The following is a 24,962-nucleotide window of genomic DNA, read 5'->3' as shown; positions in this document are numbered from 1 at the left end:
GGGGGAAAATGTTTGAAGCGTGGAGACCAGTCAGTTAAAACATAAAGACAGAGGTAATAAATTTGAGCTTTAAGTGGTTGAGACCCACCTGCAGGAGACGGAAGTATCCTGGTGTCAGTCTTCCCAGTCTGATGATCATTTCTGCAGCTGGAGCTTCTCAGACGAGCCAACAAACTTCCTGTAGGAGAGGAAAGACTTTCAACACCCCAGCTCAGGTTTACTACGCAGGAAGATGTAAAGTCTTAAATTTGTGATGCACCAATAGTTACACTTTTTCTACACTTTCTGCTCTGAAAAGAGTTTTGAGGGAGGTGTTTCTACGTGTAACCTGTATTTTGAATACAGTTAAAATCTCTTCTCAAATCATTTTATTTTACGGTATTAAAGGTGATGTTTCGATTTATTTGGGGGGAGGTAAAACTGCTCAGTACTTCGTTGAGGTAAAGTCAAAATTTATCATCTTGGAACTGTTTTTTTTTTAAAAACCTGACTCTGTTTGCAGTGATGGAATGTAAGTACATTTATTCAAGTACTGTACTGAAGTATTTCCTTTTTCTGATACTTTATACTGCCACTCCACTACATTTTGGAGGCAAATATTGTACTTTTAACTCACTACATTAAATTAATAACTTTAGATACTAATTACCAATCAGATTATACTCTGCATTAGAGCCAGATGAGTGCACTTATTCAATCCGAATCAGATAAAACAAAAGAAAAATCACTGATGCAGATGATCAGAAAAATGCTGAATACTGGATCTAATAATCAGCCAGGATGATGGAGGATCTACTCATAGTGTAAAAAATAAAAAGTATAAAAAGTACAAGTACAAGTAAATTATATTATATATATATAATTTACTTTTACTTGTACTTTTTATACTTAAATACATTTAATATCAGATACTCTAAGACTCAAGTACTGTTTATATGAGTGACTTTCACTTTTACCAAAGTAATAATTTAACATAACTTTACTTTTACTCAAGTATGACTTTGAGATACTTTTTACCACACTGCCTGTTTGTCAGAGGATATAATGACTAAATTTTGGACATATTCTTGTCTAGTTTATCTGCAGATAATCTGGATTTAATTTATCAACATTAAAGGAATAATACATTTCTTTACATAATTTATTATATATATATTTTATTCAGTACATCCCAAATATTTTCCACACCTGAATGTTGCATTTTGAATCTACTGTCAAGAGTAAAAAAAACATTAGATACATTTTTATCCCTCTGTATCCGCTAAGAGTTATCTGTAACACCATTCTTACACACAACAAGTCGTTACAGCTTCACTCAAGCAAAAGTTGTTGAAAAATATCTCACTGTCCAAACCAGACGTTTCCAGAACTTTTAAATCATCAATTATAATACTTTATTTGATTTAAATGTATAAAACAACAATTAACTATCAATTTCTTGTACCAAATAATCAAATATCAGTTTTGGGTAAAACAAAGTCTGTCTCACAGTTTGAAGTTGACAGGTCCTCGGGGAGTTGATCCAAAAAGCGGCACCCACCCTGACCTCCACCTTCATCGACGGCTGCAGCAGCTCAGACAGACGGACAGCATGTGAAGCCTGAACAAACAGTGGCAGCCTGTCGTACTGAAGAGGCTCCTGTGTGTCCCTGCTCTTTTGTGCACTGTGAACATCCCCGTCCGACGGGCTCAACGGGCTCAACACACACTCACAGAGCTGCATGAAAAGCCTCGGCCTGTCAGAGATGATTTGGTCATCCAGCCAGTGAAATGGGTGAGAGCAGGGAGAGAAGAAGAAGAAGTGGCTCTGTGCAGCATGTTGCACGCTTGAGGGAACATGTGTGTTAATGCGCTGCAGCAACTTATGTAACCCGAAAACACAAAAGAGAAAACACTTTTCAAAAACTATCCTGAATGGACCCTCTGGAGGCTGCAGCTGCAGAACACAATGAGACACGAGGACTCACTTTTACTGGACATAACCAGACTACATTTACTGTTTTAAGTAATTTAACGGTTGTCATTATGATGTTACATAAGGCCTCAGTTTCCATGATGCCACATTGATCGTTCAGGGTCTCACTGTTCATGTGGCTCTGTTGGTTACATAAACCAATAAAGTATTAATGCATAGAAACATAATTTAAACAGGGTATTTAAGATTATCTTAAACTAGAATTGCACGCAGTAGAGCACATACCTCCACCAAGGCCAGTCTGCTTTAATTTATCAATGCAACATATTTAAATCTGCAAGATTCTGATTTTTATTTGGATCTGCTTCAATTTCATTCATAGACACCAGCCACCTAAATACACCTGCTTTTCCACGCATTATTTCCTGAAAAATCAATGAAAATACAGAAAAACAAAGTTAAAGAAAGTGGGAAATAAGAAAGTATGGAAATGTGTTCAATAGTTTTTATGTAATCCTGCAGACAGACCAACAAACCAGCAAACCAATAAACAGACCGAGGCAAGTTAACAATGCCATTTGTGATTTGTGGCTGTATAAATAAATTGACTTGACTTGTATTTATGGGTTTAATGATCTGGATGAACGTCATGGTTTGGGTTTTCGGTCAGTTGTTTCCCGTTTTTTGTAGATTATATCCTTGTTTGTCAGGTTTTACTTTCTATTTTCTGTTTTTGTCCTCGCTTTTTTCTCTGTGGCCTATGGTTTGTCGATTTCTGTTGTATTTCTCTTTACTTTCCTTTGCCTGCCATCATACAACTCACTTCTCTTGTCTTTTTGTTATTCTGCCTTTGTGTCTGTGTTTGGATCCTTGTTTTGATGATCTATGAGAGAATGTTGTGGACAAAAAGCTACCAAATCAAATTCTTTGATTACTTGTTATGTGAATTAAAACCTTCCATCAGAGAAAAAAAACTATGGTTATATGTTGTTTTGTTTATTTAATGTAGGAATTTTAACAGTTGCTGAAAGAAGACATGTGAGGCCGGTCAGTTTACTACAGTGTACGTGTTTGTCTATATGAGGAGGTGGACTAGACTACAAGATGCTGATTGTGCACATCGAGTGACATCATGTCTGCATTTGCTGCCAAAGTCAAATAAAACACACAATAATCTCTACAGACGCTGCAAATGAATTGGCTTCAAGAAAGAGCAACTGTTCATGATAAACGTGTGTTTTGTGTTGCGTGTACATTAAAATCTACAAGATAAAATAATAATGTTTTAAACCAGAATCAGTCTTTAACAGATACAGTGCTGAAGTATTCTGGGTCCTGAGTTGTGGCTCCCACTGCGTCCTGACCTGCAGTCTTGATGGGAGCTCTGGTCAGCATCAGTTTCACTCCTGCAGGGCCCTGAGCATCTGTGCTCTCCACAGCCATGACCTGCCCGATGAAATGCTGAAACACAGAGGAGAACACAGCAGGTGTCGTCAGCAGTGAGTACGTCTGCTCGTTGTTCTGCACAGTGTTAATGTCAGAGCACTTAGCAGACACGTTTACAGTGGTTTCACTTGCAGCTTTAAGGGGATTAACTTGTCCAGCCTCATTGGCAATAATCACTTCCTGGATAAAAACTGCTTCCTCATTTTGGTATTTTGTGAAACAGACATTTCCCTGATTCAGCTGATTCAACCATCTTGCTGAACATACTACAAGTTTTACCTCCTGTAGCCAGTTTATTAGCAGTGAGCCGTACAACACTTGATACTAAAAACCTGTGAAGTCGTATGAATGTTGCGTGTTAGTGAGAGACCTCTGTAGGATGAACAGCAGCACCTTCATGCTTTGGTTTGGGTCTGGATGATTCCCTCTGTGCTTTAACTTCCTGTACAAAAAAGTCAGTTGTTGAGACTTAAATTAAAAACACATTATTCAAACCGCCTGTTTGTAATCATTTACATCTGCAGACGATAAAGACACAACCTTCAGGATCTCGTAGTTTGAAGTCTTGGAAACGTAGCTGTCCCATGACTTTGCAGTGAGCTCCCGCTGCTTCCAATGAGACTTCATCTGCAATACAAAGAGTCCACATCATGCTGAACAAGATGTCAAGTCGCAGATTTACATCACATTAAATTTACACACCATCAAAGCTCTACAATATTTATTTTAATCAGTAAAAGGCTTTGAAAGTGTTGATCTCTGTGTTGATTTGTGTGTTGTAAATCAAAGACAACATCTTCAGCTGACTCTGCTCTGTGACTGCTGAATGAAACTCTCGGCACCTCTGAGTACATGAGCTCCTCCTCGCTGAGTTCCTCTTTCTCCCGTTGTTCCAGGATGCTGTTTTGTTCTGCTACAACTCTGCTCGCTGTGTCCTCTGTGATCTTACAGATGGTGCTCAGAGCCTCCTCATCAGGAGAGATCGGTCTCACGCCGTCCAAACTCAGCTCCCTGTTGATCTCTTCCCACGCCTCACCGACCTACAGACACCTCAGTGTTTATACTGTCTCTGTTTCTTTGTGTTATCGGAAACAAAAGTCTTTGCTTGCTGCTTAAATTACACTTACAGGGACATTATCTGTACTTCATTCCTGGCAACGCTTAAAGTAACACATAGACGGCTTTTCAGCTCCTTCAACAAACATTTTGAGCTCGAATTTTAACTTGCTCGTTATTTCAACATCTATCAAATAATTCTGATGTTGTGAAAATGACAAAAATCCTGATACTACTATTTTTATATTCAGTACTTTTCCTAACAAACAGAATTTTTACCTTAAAGTCCAGATATCTCCTCACAATGCTCAAGGTCACATAATGTTTTGTTGACAATCCAGGAAGGCCATGAAAACCTGCAAAAGCACCAAATGATTGTTTTTTAAAGCTTATAGTTTTACAAGTTCATGATCTGTTTACAGCATCTAGGTTACATAATATAAATAGCACTATCTACATATTCACACACGTTGATGTATTGTTTATATAAACAATATATTTACTGCAATTTGAAACTGGTCCAATTCTTTAATAACTGCTTTACCAATTTTGCAGAAGATGGAGTAAATCTTTGACCGCAGGTTCTCTGATAACTCCAGCACTGCTGGACTCTGTACGTCAGCAGGAAACGACAGCTTGGTGTCGTCCTGCTGGTGAAGACTGAGGAGGGGCCTCTGGGGATCTTAAAGTCAAAAGTGGAACAGCAGAAAATAAGACAGAAAGATGTTTCATATGAGACACTTTGTGGGGAAAAAAATGGAGCAGCTCTGCAGCTTCAATAAAAATCCAGGTTTTATCAAAGAGGGTTAATCAGTGATGATAAGATGGAGGAAGTCTATGGATGACTGAAAGTGCCAAAATGCCCAAAAAAATAATAATGCCATTGACCTGTGATCCCTCCGTGTTGGTTTCGGCTGACTTGCAGCTCCTCCTCCTCCTCCCTCCACAGCTGCAGCAGGAGTCCAGGAGCCGTCTGACCTCTGTTGCCCCTCCAGCTCAGGACGTGAGGCAGAGCGTTGGGGTTGTCACATAACTCCAGCAGGGTGGCGAGGATGTTGCAGTGTACGCATCTGGGGCTCGACTGTTGGAGAGAGATAAAGTTTCATATCAGCACTTTATGTTTAGATGCTTATGGACACAGTAACTTCAGTTAAGCTCTGAGAATCAGTCTGATACTTACACTGAGTAGGTCCAACAGAAGAGACACTCCCTCTTTAGCCAGGAAGTAATCCTCTGTGGTGTAGCAGCCCACAATACAGGACCTGAAGAGACATGGACAAACTCTCTCAACTGTGGGAAATCAGTGAGTGCATCAAAAATAAGAAAAAACACACCAAATATTTGACCTCAATGTGTCCTCAACAACAGTTAAATGCCAGCAGCCAAGACATATTAAGCAGATTCAAATCTGATTTCTGAAACCATATTGGAACTGGCATGTGAACTTTGGATATGGCATGTGTAAAATGTACCAATTGTTGGGATGTTTCATTATAATAAATAACAATAAATTAAGTAAGCGAGTTTCGAAGTGAGCTGACGTTGAGCTGAACTGACCACACACAGTCGACTGTGGAGATGATGAGCTTGTTGTGTCCCAGACCGCTGTAGAACCTGTCGGAACCTTTCCTCAGGAAGTGAAGCACCATCTCAACTCCCTCGGATCCAAACAGCTCCTGTTGGTCAAACATAACAGGACTGTCACTATAGACGTGTTGTTATGTGTGTTACTGTGACTCTAACTGAAAATTTCAGGTTCTGATCTGAGCATGAGATGAAACCTGACTGACAAACAAATACAAACATAAGCAATTTAAAGGGTAATTAGTATTTAAAGGTGCAGAGTGAAGGAATAACAGTATCGATTAATAAGCAAAACAATTTTACGAGGGGTCTTTCAATCAAAACAACACAACAACAAAAAAAGATGTAGTTTGATGATGTCATGAAGTAGTGTGGGATCATGGGAATTGTTTGTCACTATCAAACTAAAATTTTCTCCAATCGACATAATAGCTTTCAATTAAACTAAAGTTTAGCTGTTTTACGGGGACAGTAAACAGATCACAAAGTGCTTTTATCAGGGTCATGACCTCAGCTTCACCTTTCTGTGCATGTCACTCTCACACAGCAGTGAAAGTATCAGCTGAATGTCTAACTTTATCTCCAGGGTGACGACATCCTCCTCATCAGGACTCGCTTCCATCTGCATCAAAATCCCTGAGAAGAAACAACAGGTCTGTCTGTAAATGAACATGTTCATTAGGTAAAATGTTTCTGCTGATATTTCGCTCCATGTGATGTGGAAGTCAAGTTTCATTTTAACTTACCCAAGAGCTGGTTGATGATTCCTTGATCACAAAGGTCCTGGTTGACTGAGTCTTCACATAAAGACGTCACAGATCTCAGCACTCTGATGCAATGAAACATCTGAGCTGTTTTACTGCCTCTTCCTCCTGCACCATGGGAGCTGTGACCAAAGAGAGCATCTGCACAAAAGGAGGGAATATAACCAGCATTTGTGAAGTGAGTGAACCAGGAGTCTGTGTTTTGCTCAAGGGCACTTGGACAGGACACATGAATGTTGGTGTTTGACCTCTGACCTACGTGTATCTGTATCTGAGTCTCTTTCACTGCATCCTCACCTTTCCTGACGCACCAGTCCAGCAGGAGCAGCAGACATGCGATTCCCTGACAGGATACGTATTCTTCCAACATGAGTGGAGCGATAGTGGCCAGGATGGTCAGCGCCTGCAGCTGCAGCTCCTCCTGCTGGGTGGAGGACCAGTGACGTGAACCTGACCGACGCTCAGATGAGGCTGTAGGAGGCTTCATGAGCGTCAGCAGAGCCGGCATAAGTCTTTCCTCTTTAAAAAGCTGAGAGAGGAAAACATTCAGGGTGTTAGAAATGTGATGTTTAGACCCAGAACAGTTTCAGAGAAACTGAGTGTGTGACTGACCTGCAGTGCAGCGAAGTCCCTTGACAGTAAAACCAACAGATTCAACAGCAGCTTCTTCGTTTTCAAGTCTTCGTTACTGAACTTGAACTTGAGGTTTCGTACCAAAGGGTTCAGAGCTTTCACTAAAATATAAGTAAGGCAATTTTGTTATCATAGAAGGTGCTGCCGTACTCATAAATAATCCAAATGTAAGAGTGAAACTAAAACTTTTGAGTAAAAAAGTGGCCTCACACTCTGGAAATATGGCGAGAACAACTAGATCTTTGGCAAACGAACTCTCCTGAAAATTAAAAACATGATGTCAACAAAGTTGTAGTTTCGCACGCTTTCTAAATATGCTGAGAAAAAATATCAGTTGCAATGTGTTTCCATCATGACATCAATGAACCTGCACTCACGATAAGCAGAGAGTTGGGATTTTCAGCGATGAGAGCTACGATGACAAGCAGCTCATTTGTGAGTTGGTGGTCTGAGTGTCCAAAACCGGTGAAAAATGCTTCTTTTAGAGATCTAAAATACAAATAAACAAAAAGGTAAGATCTCAATTATCTATCTGTACATAATGAGAGCACAAAAGTATTCAAACTTGGAATATTTTTTAGAAGGAAGGTGATATAGTCTTGACTCATAAAACTTCTTCTAGATTTTTAAGTTTATATATTTCAGAAACGCTTATCTCTAAATAATAAATCAATGAAATGCACTCTACAAGCAGGTTGCTTTTCCCTCACGCACTCTCCTCATCAGCCACACATGAAAACATTGTGAACCCACAGGAGACACGTACAGGACACACTCCATGCTGCTGAGCTGAGCCGTCACCTCCTCCTTGTTGCCTCTCTCCAGCAGGTTCCAGAGGATCTCGGAGGAGCGGAACAGGACCTGACCGGACGGGTCGGGTTCGTTCATGTGGAGACAGATCGTCTCTGCTCCTCGTGCATTCAGTATTAACACACAGTTCAAATCTGTGGTTAAATTAAACAGAAATGTGATTAAAGAGGCGTGATTAGTGATAAAAACAGCCCATTGACCTGCTGACATTGACACAAGGACACTTAAAATCCCTGTTTTGATTGACTGTCTGATTGTTATTTTGCAATGAGCTGATTTATGCTCTTGAGAGCTGGCTCCTTTATATAATGAAGGAGGTCATCTGTTGGATTGACATGTCTGACAGATCCCCCCCTCCACCAGAGGAGTTACTGACCAGAGGAGCTAGAGAGGATCTGAAGTGTCTGCAGGAGCTGCAGCTTGATGGCGGGCTGGTTCTCCAGAGCGGCCATGGAGAGGAGCAACGTCTGAGGCAGGTCGCTGCGCTCCAGCAGCTGCAGCCTGTAGCCTGGAGAGGTTGGCTGGAGCCCTGCAGAAACAGATGTTAATAAAGGACAATAATAATAAAATAAACTACATTTGTGGATGTAAGATATTAACTGCAAGACACAAACTAAAGAGAAGATTACAAATACAGAAACAGAAAGAAAACAAAAAGTTAGACAACATGACTCGCATGACCCTTCTCAAGTAGCATAAGTTATGAAAAAAAAAAAAAAACTTATTCTACTTGAAAAGATTACAAATACAGTACATGATTACAAAATGAGTACAAAAATTATATTAACATTATTATATTCGCCCAGATTGATGAGCCGATTGAAATTCATAAAATCAACCTTGTTATTAGAAGAAGGAAAGAAAGAAAGAAAAGGAAAAAAGAAAAGAAACCAAAGCACAAGCATGCCACCACAGAAGCCATGAGAGAGAGCCTCACTTAGTGAAAGTCTAGAAAATCGGTTGTCAGAAGAGAAAGTCCGTGGCTTTGTCTTGAAGAGAGGGTCCGTACCATCGAGCAGCTGTTTAGGAGCCACACAGCTGTAGAACGATTGCACAGATGCGACTATCTGCTGTCTCACTTCAGCATCTGACACCCTCATCAGACATCCTGTCAACAGAAACACATCTGTCAAGTCACTCGCCATCGTAGCTCTTGTCTGAAGAAACTGCCTTCTTCTATAACGCACCCAATTATACCAAATCAGTTTGGAGCAATGTGAAGCAAAAATAAAGTAAAATGATGTTAATAATACTGCCTGTCCTCATCAGGAACACAACCATATAGATTGGTAGTGCAAGCAGGTTATTGCCCCATATTTATGTTCTTTTTTGTTAAGTGGCGACCTCTAGTGGCCGTAGTTATTATTACAGCAGTGAAGGAGGAAGTCAGGTGAAGGAATATAGAGAAAAAAATATCAAAATGTCTCCTTTAATAACTGATCTGTGTACCCATGTGAGAGAGGAACTCTACGACGTCCTGGGCGTAGTTCAGCTCATCAGATGCTTTCTCCTTCAGGAAGGGGAGGCTGCGATTAAAACAAAGCATCATGTTGATGTTCACAAGACAAAAAACATTAAACTTTTTCATGTAGGTTTGAAATATTTGAGTTTCTTACCTACAAATTTTAAGTGCCTCACACAAAAAGGGCACATATTCAGGGTGATCCTTCACTTTCTCAGCACAGATATTCAGTATCTTGGCGATGCCTTTCAGCTCCTTCAAAAGCTTGAAATAATTTAAGAAGTTTTGACATTTTGGCAAATGTGTTTGCTTGTGCAGAGAGAAATCCCAGTGAGGGCGGGGAAGTGATGGGGCAAAGAGTTATCATGGCGGAGGTTATTTCTGAAAAGGAAAACGCTGACAGACACAGCGGCAAATTAGAGCCATGGGAATGACATTTGGCTCTGTGTTCACGTTGCATGAGAGCAAATCTATTTCTATCTCTGTACCAGGGGACGGTAATGAGGAAAATTTGACAGTGTCACCTGAGAGAGATTTATTTGGAAAACTTCGACACTCCATCACCAGACGTGTATGTCATAAGACTAAATGTAGAACAAAGGATACAAAGCCAATTTGGTTTCTCTTCAGGAGTTTCTTCAGTACGAAAACGTGCCTCTCCTTCAAGTTAGCCTTTAATAAAAACAGATTGTACATTACGATTACATATAACAGAACTTAAAACAGGATAAGTCAGATGATGTTAAAGTTTAACTTACTGTCAATGGATCCTCCAGAAGACGAATCACCATACCGAGTTCGAGACTTTTAGCGCTGACCTGTTGGACATTAGCAGGATTATAACAGCTCCTCTTTTGGGGCAGAATGTATTAAGTATGCAAACATCACATGTAATATTTAGTTGCATGTCTCCGAGCCTTTTTTGGGTCATTGGCTCCTTTTTGAGAAGCATCTTCAAGCTTCAAAGGTTTTCTGGCAGTAGCTTATTTAATAATAGATAGTTGATGTCAATGCACTGTAATACATAAATATTATGGCTGAGTTTGTTGGTTTTTCTTACATCTGGAGAACAAGATTTGTAGGTAGAGGCATCTCTACAGCACTGCATTACTTCACTATAATGCTGTTTTGTCACGTTTTACCTTTACCGAACATTTTTTTATTCATTGTGAAGCCTGAATAAATAATCCATATCCAAAATTGTCTAAAACCCTTAAAAGTTTGTTGGTAGTTTCTGGGATAATGTATTTGCTCCATCTGGCAATTAAGATAATCACCATGTACGTTTGTTTGTTTGTTGGTTTGTAAGCAGGATTACACAAAAACTACCAAACAGATTTTCACAAAACTTGGAGGGAGGATGAGTCTAAGCCCAGAATAGACCCGCTTAACTTTTGGTGCGGATCCTAATAAAGAGACGGAGGATCCTTTTTCCAACTTTCTTTGACATTGTGAGATAAGATGTTTTTCCATATTTTTGTTAATTTATCGGGGAATAATGCATTGATCGTGATGAAAGAAATCAGGCATATTTAGGCGGCTAGTATCTGTGAATGAGTACAAAAAGGGACTGTTGGGCCATTAGTCAAAAATAATCTTTCATTTCTCAATGCACTATGAGCGTACCATGTTTTTTTAATTGTCACGATCTGTGTGTGCACTCATTGCTGCCACTAATTACTGCCTGTTGAAAGCCCATCAACAAAGTTGTTCTGCTTTTTATTTATGTAAAAAAAGAAAGAAACTGAAATAATTAAGGTATCAAAATGTTGAGATGAAGATGTTTACATAAGGTTCCTCCGTACGATAAACCAACCAAAATGATAAAATCTTATTTCTCTATTCAATGGATACTGAATTGTATGAGTGCATATTTAATAAAACCCAGATATTACATTTCAGAAAATAAAATATAAATTTACAGTTATTATATTTACAAACCATTTGAGCGCTCTCTTTCTCTCTCTTGGAGCAGTTGGAAATGCAGCCTTACATGAAATAATAGATTTATTCAACTGAAATCAATCACTTACAACATTAATAAACGTTTTTTAATGTTCAGGGATTATTATCATCATAAAAAACATTAATTAATTTATTTATTTATTTACAAAAATGGTTATAAACTGAGAACTGGAGGAGACATCCTAGTTTTATGAGAGTGTAGTAAAGACAGTAGCTGTTTACCTGCTGGTTCTCATCTGATGCTCTCGGTCTGCTCACAGGAATGTCCGGTTTTCTTCTGTGCACAACTTTGCCTGAATCCATTTGCAAAATTTGATTAAACTTCTTGCTTCACCTTCTCACTTTGGCCGCAAAGACAAAAACAAAAAACAAAAACATCGTCGCCTCACTGGACTTTTGCCTCACGAAATATTTTGTGGTTCCGGTTGTTTTTTACGTTAGTTAAGGTCAAAAGAAGTCACTTGTAGATGTTTTTAGGTCCACGTTTACTTTCTAAACTCGTTGTGTTAACTCTGACGGAACCTTAACCTGAACCAGAGTTGTTTTCTACTCACAAAACTCAGATAAAATCCTCTTTTTAACGTCAGTCGTGCATCGTCTCCCTCTTTCCCTCTTATGTTGCCCGAGTCTGACAGCGTACTGCAGTTGCTATGGCTACCGTGTAGTACGGCGAGCGGCAGGGCTCAAATCGCGTCTTGAACGAAACGCCCATTTCCTCTTTAAAACAGGAAGTGGTATTCTGGCAACAACATCGCATTGATTTCCCCCACAACAATAAGAGGGAGACGAACACAACATCAACAAAACGCCTCTGAAAGTCACTGAACGTCAGTAAATCTCTGGTTCTGAGGAAACGTCGCAGTCCGTCATGTTGTCGGATGCAGGTCGGTGTTCATAACGCGCTGCTAGTGCTTGCTACATGCTAAATGTGACAGGCGGACATGGTTCGGCTGTTTAAAGAGCCTGCTAATGTGTACAACTGCCCCACCATTGCTGTTTCTACATAATTAATCCCGTGTTTCATTCGATTTGCTCCATTTTGAATTAGTTCTGTTAATAGGATACACCTGAACGTCACGTTATCTGTCATAAAGAGCCTCACCAGCCTCAACAAAGGCCCCATTTCAACTGAGCTGTGTTGTGGTGTCTGCTGTTAAAGCTGTGTTGTGGCTGTTCAGACTATTCAGGGAATGCCTCTGGTGCTCGGCGAGCCAAGAAGAGGAGCTCCGGGGAGTCACCGGGGGATGGCCAGACCCTGCGCTCCTCTGGAAGACAGATCAACGTCCGGGTGAAGCGCACCAACAACCCTCCACCTGGACAGGTAAACTGCAGCATGACCATTCAACCTCTGCCTGCGAGCTGAACACAGTGTTCATCTTCTGTAGGGTCCTCCATGGTTCTGTATTTAGTCCCATGTTTTATTCTTTTATATGGCACAATACATAGAGGTCCATCAGTATAACACATGTAGATTCAAATTGATAGACAGAATATGCAAGGCAAACATTTTTGAGGATACTTCTGTGGTGATTTTAACCAAAACTTGGTTGGTTTTAAACACTGCAAAACGTTCTCTGCTTGATATTGTCAAAACGTGACTGATTTATCTTCTGTGATCTGTGCATCCCCCCTTTTAAATCTGCTCTCTATATAAAGATGAACTCAGTGGCACCATTTTCCACACTCTTCTCCTGTAGAGCAAGAGAAAGGCCACAGACACAGAGGAGGAGGACGACCAGTCCGAGAAAAAGTACAGAAAGTGTGAGAAGGCTGGATGCTCTGCGACATACCCAGTTTGTTTCGCAAGTGCATCTGAAAGGTAGCATGCTTCTCTGTGTAATAGGAACCAGGTCGTAACTCGGTCACTCTTTTGTCAGATACAGATTGTTTTGATGGACCCGATTGTCCCTTCTCAGGTGTGCTAAAAATGGATACACCTCTCGCTGGTACCACCTCTCATGTGGTGAGCATTTTTGCAACGAATGCTTTGATCACTACTACAGAAGGTAATGTTGACTGAACAACCACTCGCATAACATTAACAAAGAACTGTTTGTTTCACTATAACAAAGCTATAAGATCACATTCTTCTTTTTCCACTGGCAGTCACAAAGACGGCTACGAGACCTTTGCTGCGTGGAAGAAGACGTGGACTAGTAACGGGAAAAGTGAGCCCAGTCTAAAAGCTTTCATGGCAGATCAGCAGCTGCCGTTCTGGGTGAGCGCAGGCAGCCTTCCTGGTTCCTGTTAAACAGCTGAATGTGGTTACTATAAGTTTGCCACGTCACAAACACAGTCATGTTGATTGTGACATGGTTCCTTTCAGGTTCAATGTATTAAACCGGACTGCAGGAAGTGGCGTCAGCTGACTAAAGAGATCCAACTCACTGCCTCCCTCGCTGCGTCGTACCGCTGCGGAATGAAGTTCAACAACATCAAAGTAAACAGGAAGCAAAAAATCAAACATAATCAGCCAGTCACAAGTGAAATTTCTGATTTTATCTTTGTCATGAAATTTTTTCCGGTCTTTCCCACAGACTGAGGGTCCGGACCAGTGCTCCCAACCAGAGGACCTGGTAAGATGGTGATGTGTGTCTGTGTTATCTGGTTTTGAATCCAAGCAGGAAACCGATTCTTAATTAACTTGTTAAAATCTGTATAATAAGCAATTTCAAAAATAAACCTTCAGTATACAGTAAGTGCATGAAAGACACAACAGTGATTTGCATCCTCTTCAATCTCATGTCGTTTCATTTCTCACAGAGAGTGGCCGAGGTGACTGACAGCTGGTGGCATTCAATGTTGATTTTGCCACCATTGTTCAAAGAGAGTCCAGCCAGCCCCTTCCTCGCTGCGTACTACCCTGACTGTGTGGGGATGAGTCCATCAGGCCCTCCCAGCAACGTGTCTCTGACCGAGCTGAGGGCCGATCACTGCAGAGCCGTCCAGCCACAGAGTAAGTCTGTGTACAGAGAGATATGGGACTACGTGGGAATAATGCACCAGAGAGATTATTGTTCAACCTCCCCTGTAGAGATATCAGTCGAAACTGTGTAGGAATGTGGTGTTTCAATCGTAATTTTATCCCTCAGTTCCAGGCCTGTGTCCGTACTTCCAGCCCTTCTACCAGCCCAATGAGTGTGGCAAGGCTCTGTGTGTGCGGCCGGATATGATGGAGCTGGATGAGCTTTACGAGTTTCCCGAATTCTCCCGCGATCCCACCATGTATTTAGCTCTGCGTAACCTCATTCTGGCCTCCTGGAACAAGAATTGCAAGGTACACTGCAGATCTTTCAATATCACATCTTCTCCTCGTGACAAAAAAAACGGAATATAGGACTCCGAAAAGGAGCAAAATTCAAAACAATGAGCAGTTTTTCTTGTTTTTCTAAAGGAGGTGCTGACTTCCCAGAAGTGTGCTCTGAACATCATCGTCCGGGGTTTGGTGCGTGTGCGCTGCGTGCAGGAGATGGACCGCGTGCTCCAATTCATGACCAGGAAGGGTCTCATCAACACTGGCGTGCTGGCAGTGAAACGGCCTCTGCTCCCTGAGAGATACTGCTCTGTGAGTTTCTTCATCTTTACTTCATCATGACACAACAGTGCACATCACATTTCTTTGGCTAAGCATTACAGCTTCCTCGTACATTTCATCATTTTTGCAGAAGAATGTCATCATCATCGGTGCCGGAGCTTCAGGTCTGGCTGCTGCACGACAGCTGCAAAACTTTGGCACTCAGGTAAACTTTGGCACCTCCTGTTAGATATCGTTTGCCGGTCACAGTGCTGCTGCTGTACACTCTGCATTTTCATTGGTTTACAGGTGGTGGTGCTTGAGGCGAGGGAGAGAATTGGAGGTCGTGTGTGGGATGATCCTTCTCTAGGTGTCACTGTGGGGCGAGGAGCTCAAATCGTCAACGGCTGTGTAAACAACCCCATCGCCCTAATGTGTGAACAGGTAAGGATTTTTTTAAAGTCTGAACTAAAGTGATCTTTAGTCTGTGTTTTTCTTTTTCATCGGCTTAATGGAAACACACACAATGTCTTAATGGAGCAGTTCATCCAAAAATGAAAATTCAGTCATTATTTACTCAGTTTACTCAATACGAAGTTTCATAGTCTTCACCACATTTCTGGAGCTTTAAGACCAAAGACCCTTGTTCTTCTAATTTGACTCCTCACTCTTCTGTTGTAGATGGGCATCAAGATGCACAAGCTTGGAGAGCGATGTGACCTCTTTCAGGAGGGCGGGCAGGTCACTGACCCGGCCATCGACAAGCGCATGGACTTCCACTTCAACGCCATCCTGGACGTGGTGTCGGAATGGAGGAAGGACAAGTCTCAGAACCAGGACACACCGCTGAGAGGTGCTGAACAACATTATTGTTTTTATCTAAAGTGTGATGTTCACTGAAGCCTCTTTATCAAATGGATCCAACAGCATGATAACTTTTATTATTAGACTAAGATTGTGGTTTTTGTGTTCATTAAGTTCTTTTGGTGAGAAACATTCAGTTTATCTTCACTTTTCATGCATGACCCTCTGACAACTTTGCCTTCTTCTGCAGCTATAAAAGCTATTTTCATGTTCAGCCATACCTGCACATTATTATTACAAGTAGGTCACAAGTGTGAAAAGGTACAGGGTAAAGTATTAAAAGTAAAACGGAAGTAGTGCTGAGAAAAAAATGTACTACTCCGGGACACTAAATAAACAATAAAACTGTATATAAAAAACAGGATTTGGTCAGTATTTAGTATTTTAGAGATACTTGACTTTTTAGTTTTTCTATTTTTATCTCTACAGAAAAAGTCCAGGAGGTGAAGAAAAACTTTCTTCAGGAGTCTGGAATCCAATTTAGTGATTTGGAGGAGAAAGTGCTTCAGTTTCATCTCAGCAACCTGGAGTACGCCTGTGGAAGCACGTTAGACCAGGTCCGTGTCTATTTCGACTAGTTTTCAATGAGCGCTTGTATATTTGCTTTTAGGTGTTTTCGGAAAATTCAGACTGGTTTATCGTTGTGAACGCATCCTACATTTCTGTCTGTCCCTGTAGAATCAGGAAAACATTCACCATAGAAGCAAACACACTGTTATTATACTGGACACACGTACATCACTGGAACAAATGCACAAAATGTTTTTTACACACAGAAAGAAACTTAATATATAGCATTTGCTGAATTTCCAGAAGTCCCAAATAATTGAGAATTTGCACAAAGTTTCTCCTAAATAAACTAATCACAAAATTGTGTGATTTCTTTTTTTCAAGGGTTTCTGGAGATATTGTAGTTAATAATTATTCTCAAGTTTGTTTGTTTGTTTGCAGGTATCGGCAAGATCCTGGGACCACAATGAATTTTTTGCTCAGTTCTCAGGAGACCACACTTTACTCACAAAGGGCTACTCTGTGTTACTCCACAAACTGGCCGAGGGCCTCGACATCCGCACAAAGTGCTCGGTTTGTAACCCAATCTTTTTATTGTTTAGCTTCTTTAACCTTTGTTACGCTACGTTGTTTACTACATAAATAAACCATGTTTTTAAAAATCAGGTGTACATTCTTTTATTCTAGGCACAGTCCATTGATTACTCAGGTGATGTTGTCAAAGTTACCTCTTCCAACGGTTCCCAGTGGACGGCACAGAAGGTAAAAACATTGTTAAACTTTATTATTATTCCAAAACTATCATTTTCAGAGAATGTTAAATGTACTCAGTGCTGATTTTAATGGTTTAATGTTGTTGAGTTTTAACATCCTTTCCTCTTTTCAGGTTCTTGTTACAGTCCCATTGACTTTACTCCAGAAGAACTTCATCCAGTTCAACCCGCCGCTTCCTGAACGGAAACTGAAAGCGATCCACAGTCTGGGAGCTGGTATCATAGAGAAGGTATTAACTGTTAATGTGTAACACATGGTTGTAAAACACTACAGGCAACCAAGTGAATGTTGAGTAATTTGTAAGGTTAAGATCTAAGTTTCACTACTCTATCAGATACTTATATGATTAATATGATCTCAAAACTTCTTTCAGATCGCTCTTCAGTTCCCGTACAGATTCTGGGACAACAAAATCCAAGGGGCAGACTACTTTGGTCACATACCACCAAGTCCTGACAAGAGAGGCATGTTCGGTGTCTTCTACGACATGGAGCCACAGGTTTGATTTTTATTTTTCCCATTTGTATCCGCGCAGTAACACAATGTCTTTCAGCTCAACACATCTTAAAATCATAATATAAATCAGAAACTACAGTTAAGGAAGGAACTTCCTACGTGATTCCTGCTAGAGAAAATTACTGATTGTAAGGAAACAGACACAACGATTCTTAGTCTCAGGTAATAATACACTTAATAATAATGAGTGTGATTCTCCATTTAAGCCAGTAGATCTCCTTAAACCCTACATCGATCGGTGTTACGCTGCTGCACTGTTTACAGAAACAATGCTTTTATGTTTTGATAAACAGAAGAACATTTGAATGCCATCTGCAGTTTAACAAGAAACCAGAAGATACAATAAAATAAATGTGAAAAGAAGAAGAGGAGGATAGATTCATATCAATGTGTGTGTGTGTGTGTGTGTGTGTGTGTGTGTGTGTGTGTGTGTGTGTGTGTGTGTGTGTGTGTGTGTGTGTGTGTGTGTGTGTGTGTGTGTGTGTGTGCGCGCGCGCGCGCAGGGGAAGCAGGCTGTCCTCATGTCTGTTATCACTGGTGAAGCTGTACCTTCTGTCCGGGACATGGAGGACAAGGAGGTGGTGGAGGAGTGCATGAAGGTCCTGCGAGAGCTTTTCAAAGAACAGGTAAACCTGTCACACTTCAGGTTTGTGACGCTTTGGACTGACATTTTTTTGAGTCTTACTTACACCTTTATTCAGGGTAAATGATGAATAAGGAACAGTACGACCAATAATTCCCAGGAACTAAACTAAATGAGGAGCTAAAAGTACATTTTCACATTCATTTGATAGTTGATACTTCCTGCACCAGCACAACGTACTCTCTCCCAGAACAGCCAGTATGTGTGGGCCTTGAACTAAAATTTGCCTGGGCTAATAATTTATTATAATGCATGTAGAAACTTGTAAAATACACCCTGTATGTTTTCTAAAATTAAAAATAATAATAGAAAAAAATAATTAACCCTTTTATACAATTTTATTTCAGATGAATTTTTGTTTTTGTTCATCATTACCAGTAGTTGTTATTTACTGTTGGTCGTCCTTTATAGGAGGTCCCAGAACCAGTGGATTTCTTTGTGACACATTGGAGCAAAGACATGTGGTCCCAGATGTCCTACAGCTTTGTGAAGACAGGAGGAAGTGGAGAGGCCTATGACATCCTCGCTGAAGACGTGCAGGGAAAAGTGTTCTTTGCAGGAGAGGTAACAGTGGCTTTTACCATTTTTATCAAATGTGTTTTATCACTGCAAAGACATGAACTGTCCCTTTTAACTCAAGGTCCACTTCGCTGTCCACTAGCTTTTTCCACACTCTCAGAAAGAAATGATGATGAAAAAAAATCCTTGTAAGTGGATCTTGATTTAGGATTATGTTGTCAAACTGAATTACTAGTGTTTTATAAAATTTGCTCACAGCAGTCAATTTACTTATGTCAGATATTTTTATCACTCTCCAGCTTAAATATTGCAGATTGTTTAACTGCTTCTTGCTGTTTTTTCATTGATTTTTTTTTTTTGTTATTGTTTTTTGTTACCAGGCCACCAACAGACACTTCCCTCAAACTGTGACAGGAGCCTACCTGAGCGGGGTCAGAGAGGCCAGCAAGATGGCTGCTATGTAAACTCTAACAGTTCCAGAGCACTTAAAAACACCAGCATGGACACACGGGTTGCACTGAGCAACAGACCGTTAAACAACTTGGACTGCGTGACCCAAATCGCTCCAGTTAAAATGATATTGCGTTGTACTGTGATTCGTCTGATCAACATGACACCGTTTTGATGGGGTCAAGTAGCGCTCTGCAGTGCCTGGCTCTACACATTTAACACAAAAGAAGCTGAAGTGCTTTTATTTATATCAGAAATCAAGCTGGAAAATTGTTGGTTACAAGATGCAAAACAATTATTAGCAAGGCCTCGGTCCGAGAGCAGGGTGGCGTTATCTTAAATTTGAGTTTAATGAATGGTGTATGTAGCACTTCTTCGATGAAATGGTCAGAAAATTTAACTTTTGATTTTCAGATTAGGGCGCATGAAACATTGGTAAACTCTCAGTCATCTAATCATGATTCAACTGCGTAAAATTTAATCTCCAAGGATTATAAATATTTTCTTTGAGAGTCATTCACCAATATTTCATACAGCCCTAATGAATTTGCATTGTATTATATGTGATTCATGTGTTGGTATAAACGGTAAAGAGATAAAAGGTTAGATATATAGTAAGAGTAATTCTGTGATAGCACTTTTGATTTAAAATCACTGTTTGATTTAAAAAGAAATGAATAATTCACGTGTATGATAAATTCAATTCTCCCGTTACTGTCTCAGGGATATGATCAAGACATCACCAACATCACCGTGCAGAAAATGATCCAAGAAAATAATGATTGAACAATTCTGAAGATGGTTGGAAAAAAATAAAACAACACAACCAACCTCTTGTATAACAGTTAAGTTCCTGATGTTCGGGGTTGGGGAACAGCACAACAATGTCCTCACTCTGTTGATTAATGTTGACTAAGTAAGCTTTACATGTCGGTCCTCATATCACTGTCTGGATCAGTACATCTACATGATCATGTCCTGTTTGTCCAACATTACAGTGTTTGAATATTTATCTTGTGTGTGTGTGTGTGTGTGTGTGTGTGTGTAATAAACTGAGCTTTCAACTGCCATACTCATGGCTTGTGAATGAATATTTAGCTCCTTTTTCCCCTTCAATCAGTGTTTGTTACGGTGGCCCCAAAGGGTCAAAACGCCATGGACCATGATTGGACCCACATCTTGAGAGTTGGATTTTAAATGAGCACAGATTACCTTTACCTTTTCAGCAGTGATTGTGAAAACAGCCCTCTAGTGTCAAACTCTGCAGAGTAAAGCTCAAACAATGAGCTCAACATATTTTTGACTGAAGGTGGGGTAACTGTATGTAGTTCTACAAATGACCTGTGGGGGCAGCAACGCGCCGCTGCTGCGTCTAGTCTGCTCCCGATATCATCACCAGAAGAAGAAGCTAACATGAAGAGGAAATAGAGCAACTTGGCGCGTTTTGGATGAAGATTACAATAAATATTAAGCAACACAATGGACTGCAGCACTGCTGACATGCCCACCAATGTGGTCCAAGACTGTCCAGGTAGTTAGATATATAATGGCATTTTAAATTTCAGCTGAGGAGGAGACATTGGGAGTTGTAGCTAGCTAAAAGCTAAATTAGCTTACAACTTCGTCATAAACATCAGTGCTGCTGCTCGCGTCTTTATAAAACGGTTGAGACAGGAGAGATTATACTACAGCAACATTGGCTTAATAAATAAAAACAGTAGTGGGTGTACTGGTTATTAAAAAGTAGTTTCACTACCATAAGTACTGTGCTTGTTACTCGAGTACTGTAACGTTACTGTAACTAACGAGTATTTTTATACTTGAGTATTTCCATTTCCGCTACCTCAAAGGAATATTTGTACTTTTTACTCCACTCCATTTATCTGACGTGTATAGTTACATAAGACTTGCATATTGTATTACAAACAACTTCTAAAATACCCATATAGTGATTAAAAGTTACCTCAACCAGATACGTTAAAAAAGCTTCTCAATTGTTAATGAATAAGTAATAATCTAATAATATATTACATTTAGTACAATTGTTTGCAAGGTACAATTTTCATTTATGAGTATTTTTGCTTGTAATACTGTAATAATTTTGACTGCAGGACTTGTAATAAAAGTATTCTTACACTGCTGAATATTACTTTTGCCCAAATATATGTATTTGAATACTTACTTAGTCATATTGATAAAAAAACAAAATAGCAGATGAGCTTTCGTTATAGATTGGTTATTATATGAGTTGCTAACGACTAACAAATTAAAAATACTGTCCATTGAAGTCAATTATTTTCAACTCAACACATTGTAAGCTTTGAGAGCAAAAGGTACAAAATTGTATATGCTTATATCTTCTCCTTTTGTAGCTTCGGATGTCTCCTCAGATGATGAACCTTTGATAAACCTGAAAATCTCTGCATCGACTAAGAAACCAGAGAAAATAGACGACACGCCATCCAGAGCTAATGGCACAAACAACAAGAAAGCCGGTGGTAACAGTGTCAATGTCATAATCTATATTTTGGCTGTATTTTCTGATTTCTGTGTGGAGTGGATGGTTTAATGTTTCTGTATGTAACGGTTACAGATTTGAATACAGATGATAGCTCCGACAATGAGCCTCTCATAAAGATTGCCAAAGCTGCGAAGAAACCTTCCTCACTGTCTCCGAGAAAATCTGCTGATGCAAAGAAGAAAGGTAAGATAATTGTATCTCCCTGCATCAACAGGAAGATGCTGGTATGTGTAGCAGATACTTATTGTCTTCCTGTCCTGTACAGTATCACTGGATGAGGACAATAGTTCGGATGATGAGCCTTTAAGTGAATTTGCCAAGAAAACTGACTCCAAACGTCAGAGAAAAGGAGCTGTCACGCCAAAAGCAACCCCAGTCACGAAATCCAAACGGAATGCAGCAAGAAAAACAGGTAATTGGTAAAGGTACAGTTCACCCCAAATGTATTTTATGGCATCTTTAACACCACAAGCCGATAGCCATCTAGATCCGTTATCATTAAGAGAAGGCAGACATCTCTATGGCCAGTATCTCTCACACCAAAATGATATAGATGGATCAACAGCTCCACAGGTAAGAGGAAAACTGTATTATTGATTTTGGGATGAACTGTCAGTTTAAAGTGTGGAAATCAACTTGAAATTATTTCCCATCGCACTTAAAAATAAATATTTGTTCCAGTCACATATGCAGAGTCTTCCAGTGACAACTCAGATGATGAACCACTGGCAGTAACGAAGAGGAAGCTGACAAAGGCTCCTAAAGAGCAAAAGAACAGCAAGAAAACCAAACCAAAACTGAAAGACAAATCCCTGAAAGGTAGGCATCACTTTCATGAGACTGGAATGAATTTAAAACAGTTTTATTACAAGTGCTAATCTCTTGGATTTTTAAAAAACCGTTCACCCTCAGAAGGCAGCTCAAGTGATGATGATGTGCCGTTGTCGAACCTCACTGCCAAGAAGAAACCAGTGAAGAAAAACACAAAGAAGACAGCTGGATCGCAAGTCAGTGTGTCAAGAAAGAGACGAGGTGCTGTATCAGTAGTGACTACATTCACAAAACATTATATGTTATATAATGATTTATGATTTAATTCCTTGTTGCTGTGACTGTTGTTTGGCAGAACCTTCTGATGAAAGCTCGGAAGATGAACCCTTGATTAATCTTGTGAAAAAGACCCGCACAAACAAACAAACAAAAAAGAAAAGGAAGGCTTCGTCTCCGAAGAAAAGGGGCACAACTCCCAAAAAGCCAGGAAAGAAGCTTGTGTCAGGTAAAGACTATGAGCCAGCCAGTCTTGGGCTAGTAGAGGTGACAGAAAATGTATGCAACACCAACAGAGGTAGACTGTTTCTAGGGGCTACATGATGTGGCTAAAGTCCCCGGCAAACCCTTTACTGGAAAGAGAAATGCACAAGAAAAGATAATATTCTGAAGAAGCTCTCTAAATCTGTCATTTATTTATGTTTCATTAAAATGTTTAGGGTCAGAAAGCAACAGTTCAGATGATGAACCCTTAATCAAGGCAACAAAACACCCACAAGTGACCAAAATCCTGAGGATAATACTGGAGAGGTGTGATGGTGAAGAGACGGGGGCCACACAAAGCTCGAACCAAACCACTACAGGTACTGATTACATATCAAGTTATTACTGATGCTGTTTAAAAACCTCATAGGGCATAAAGCGTAACATGATTAACTCTCCTAAACAGACACACCGATTGCTGAAAAGCACTTGAGTGAGGAGTCAAAAGGCTCCGAGGAATCATCAGAGGAAGAATAAGAAGATGAAATAAAGCTGAAACAGGTTGAAGAAACAGCTTTTTGTTACCTTTCACCTTCTGGACGGCGAAGTTGGCTCCAAGTTTGAAGGACTTTATAAAGTGTCATAAATCCTTTGGGAGACTCCTAAAAATTACAGTTAGTGTTCATGTAAAGTTCAACTGGTGTTTTATATACAGTACATACATGTTAATTTAAGGTATTAATATTTTTACTCTTGTTTTTAAGTTTGGGATACATTTTTGTAGCTTCCTGAAAGATTCTATGCACAGTCGTTTATGTTACTATCTGTGCCTATTGTTTGCACTGGCTGTCTGCTCTGGTTTTATTTTTTTTAAAGGGAATTGTTGAACACTCATTGATGTAAGTTACTGTTCTGCTTTTATATATTAACTGTACGCACAGCATGCAGAAGTGAAAATGTATTGTGTTGGATTAAATATTCAAATCACAATGAGGTTCACTTGAAACATACCTAACATACATAACATTCTTCTTCTTTATCTCGTCTGTCATGTTCATTCCAGTGGGATTGAAAGTCATTTGTAATAATGGGATGGGCTCGCTGGTTAGCATGCTAACATGCATAGATGTTAAAATGTTAAAACTGTTATTTTTTCACATTGTCTTGAAACTTTAAGTTCATCTTTTAAATATGCTTTCAACTTAAATTATTACATACTGAACTTTTAAAGGGGCAACATGTAAGAAATGTTGTTGAAAACTTAACTATGAATTAACAGAATGTGAATAAATAGCAGTTTTGTAGTTATGTCTGTGTATTGTATTGCAGAGATCTACAGAAGTTAGCATGCTAACCAGCTAGCCCATCTTGGTTCAAATCTCCCATGCTAGCAGTGTTAAAGCTAACACTTCCGTAGTCCCAGGGCTCACAGTCTGAACCTCTAACTGCACGGCTAACTGGGCTTACTAGCTGTTAGCAGGGCTTACTAGCAGTTAGCAGTTTCTTTGGTGTAATGTTGCCCCATGTTTGCTTTGAGTATGAATTTGACAGATGACCAATTCTTATATATTGCACCTTTAAGATGACTTTTAAATTGCTCAAATGTGTCCATTGTCCGATTAATCGATTATTGTTTTAGCTCTAGGTAATATAAAACCAAGAAAGGTCACCAATCTTTATAACTGAGAAGTTGAACAAATAAAATGTTTCAGCGTTTTCCCATCACAAACAACTTGTTTAATTTCTTGACTTTCAATATCATAAT

At 39.8% G+C, this 24,962-nt stretch overlaps 3 protein-coding genes across 10 annotated transcripts; 2 read left to right on the top strand and 1 right to left on the bottom strand.

The window, feature by feature from the left end:
• Nucleotides 1-1,499: 1,499 nt before the first annotated feature.
• cfap69 (cilia and flagella associated protein 69) lies at nt 1,500-12,281 on the bottom strand. Of its 6 annotated transcripts, XM_084379581.1 has the most exons (25): nt 11,858-12,281; nt 10,429-10,488; nt 10,277-10,342; nt 9,825-9,934; nt 9,658-9,734; nt 9,146-9,316; nt 8,585-8,737; nt 8,165-8,342; nt 7,776-7,887; nt 7,609-7,657; nt 7,378-7,499; nt 7,063-7,294; nt 6,748-6,906; nt 6,522-6,637; nt 5,975-6,093; nt 5,598-5,679; nt 5,306-5,498; nt 4,962-5,099; nt 4,697-4,773; nt 4,204-4,401; nt 3,902-3,988; nt 3,732-3,803; nt 3,280-3,376; nt 2,739-2,798; nt 2,243-2,340 (listed from the first exon to the last, which is right to left on the bottom strand). In XM_084379581.1, exons 1-24 carry the CDS (start codon nt 11,936-11,938, stop codon nt 2,755-2,757), a joined length of 2,793 nt encoding a protein of 930 aa, XP_084235707.1. In that variant the 5' UTR covers nt 11,939-12,281; the 3' UTR covers nt 2,243-2,340; nt 2,739-2,754. The 6 variants fall into 6 exon arrangements, with proteins under 6 accessions (XP_084235708.1, XP_084235707.1, XP_084235706.1 ...); XM_084379582.1 differs by lacking the exons at nt 2,243-2,340; nt 2,739-2,798 and adding an exon at nt 1,500-1,736; XM_084379580.1 differs by having other exon boundaries at nt 2,243-2,798.
• Nucleotides 12,282-12,325: 44 nt separating this feature from the next.
• Nucleotides 12,326-20,497, top strand: kdm1b (lysine demethylase 1B). The gene is made up of 21 exons (XM_084379585.1): nt 12,326-12,519; nt 12,814-12,956; nt 13,333-13,454; nt 13,552-13,641; nt 13,742-13,853; nt 13,962-14,075; nt 14,173-14,211; nt 14,399-14,591; nt 14,728-14,912; nt 15,030-15,200; nt 15,301-15,375; nt 15,459-15,593; nt 15,831-16,002; nt 16,443-16,570; nt 16,965-17,096; nt 17,211-17,285; nt 17,410-17,526; nt 17,671-17,796; nt 18,317-18,439; nt 18,868-19,020; nt 19,356-20,497. Exons 1-21 carry the CDS (start codon nt 12,504-12,506, stop codon nt 19,437-19,439), a joined length of 2,505 nt encoding a protein of 834 aa, XP_084235711.1. The 5' UTR covers nt 12,326-12,503; the 3' UTR covers nt 19,440-20,497.
• A 317-nt stretch (nt 20,498-20,814) lies between these two features.
• Nucleotides 20,815-24,187, top strand: LOC311272517 (uncharacterized protein). Of its 3 annotated transcripts, none has more exons than XM_084378975.1 (9): nt 20,815-20,956; nt 21,798-21,920; nt 22,019-22,129; nt 22,212-22,358; nt 22,628-22,765; nt 22,859-22,978; nt 23,073-23,222; nt 23,434-23,577; nt 23,664-24,187. In XM_084378975.1, the coding sequence occupies exons 1-9, from the start codon at nt 20,905-20,907 to the stop codon at nt 23,732-23,734; spliced, it is 1,056 nt and encodes a 351-aa protein (XP_084235101.1). In that variant the 5' UTR covers nt 20,815-20,904; the 3' UTR covers nt 23,735-24,187. The 3 variants fall into 3 exon arrangements, with proteins under 3 accessions (XP_084235101.1, XP_084235102.1, XP_084235100.1); XM_084378976.1 differs by having other exon boundaries at nt 21,798-21,923; nt 22,862-22,978; XM_084378974.1 differs by having other exon boundaries at nt 21,798-21,923.
• Nucleotides 24,188-24,962: the final 775 nt, after the last annotated feature.

Source organism: Pagrus pagrus (genome assembly GCF_965226575.1).
Source record: "Pagrus pagrus genome assembly, chromosome: 17".
Lineage (NCBI taxonomy): Eukaryota > Metazoa > Chordata > Actinopteri > Spariformes > Sparidae > Pagrus > Pagrus pagrus.
This window is presented reverse-complemented; position numbering and strand designations above follow the sequence as displayed.

What these genes read in the sequence shown, in the direction of transcription:
- LOC311272517 (XM_084378974.1), top strand. Translation starts at nt 20,905, where the DNA reads ATGGACTGCAGCACTGCTGACATGCCCACCAATGTGGTCCAAGACTGT. An exon ending in AAACAACAAGAAAGCCGGTG is followed by an intron (nt 21,924 to 22,018) that starts GTAACAGTGTCA and finishes TAACGGTTACAG; the next exon opens with ATTTGAATACAGATGATAGC. An exon ending in TGTGTCAAGAAAGAGACGAG is followed by an intron (nt 22,979 to 23,072) that starts GTGCTGTATCAG and finishes GTTGTTTGGCAG; the next exon opens with AACCTTCTGATGAAAGCTCG.
- kdm1b (XM_084379585.1), top strand. An exon ending in ACAACCCTCCACCTGGACAG is followed by an intron (nt 12,957 to 13,332) that starts GTAAACTGCAGC and finishes CTTCTCCTGTAG; the next exon opens with AGCAAGAGAAAGGCCACAGA. An exon ending in TTTGATCACTACTACAGAAG is followed by an intron (nt 13,642 to 13,741) that starts GTAATGTTGACT and finishes TTCCACTGGCAG; the next exon opens with TCACAAAGACGGCTACGAGA.
- cfap69 (XM_084379579.1), bottom strand. Translation starts at nt 11,938, where the DNA reads ATGGATTCAGGCAAAGTTGTGCACAGAAGAAAACCGGACATTCCTGTG. An exon ending in GATCCTCTCTAGCTCCTCTG is followed by an intron (nt 8,343 to 8,584) that starts GTCAGTAACTCC and finishes ATTTAACCACAG; the next exon opens with ATTTGAACTGTGTGTTAATA. An exon ending in GGACTGGTGCGTCAGGAAAG is followed by an intron (nt 6,907 to 7,062) that starts GTGAGGATGCAG and finishes CCTTTTGTGCAG; the next exon opens with ATGCTCTCTTTGGTCACAGC.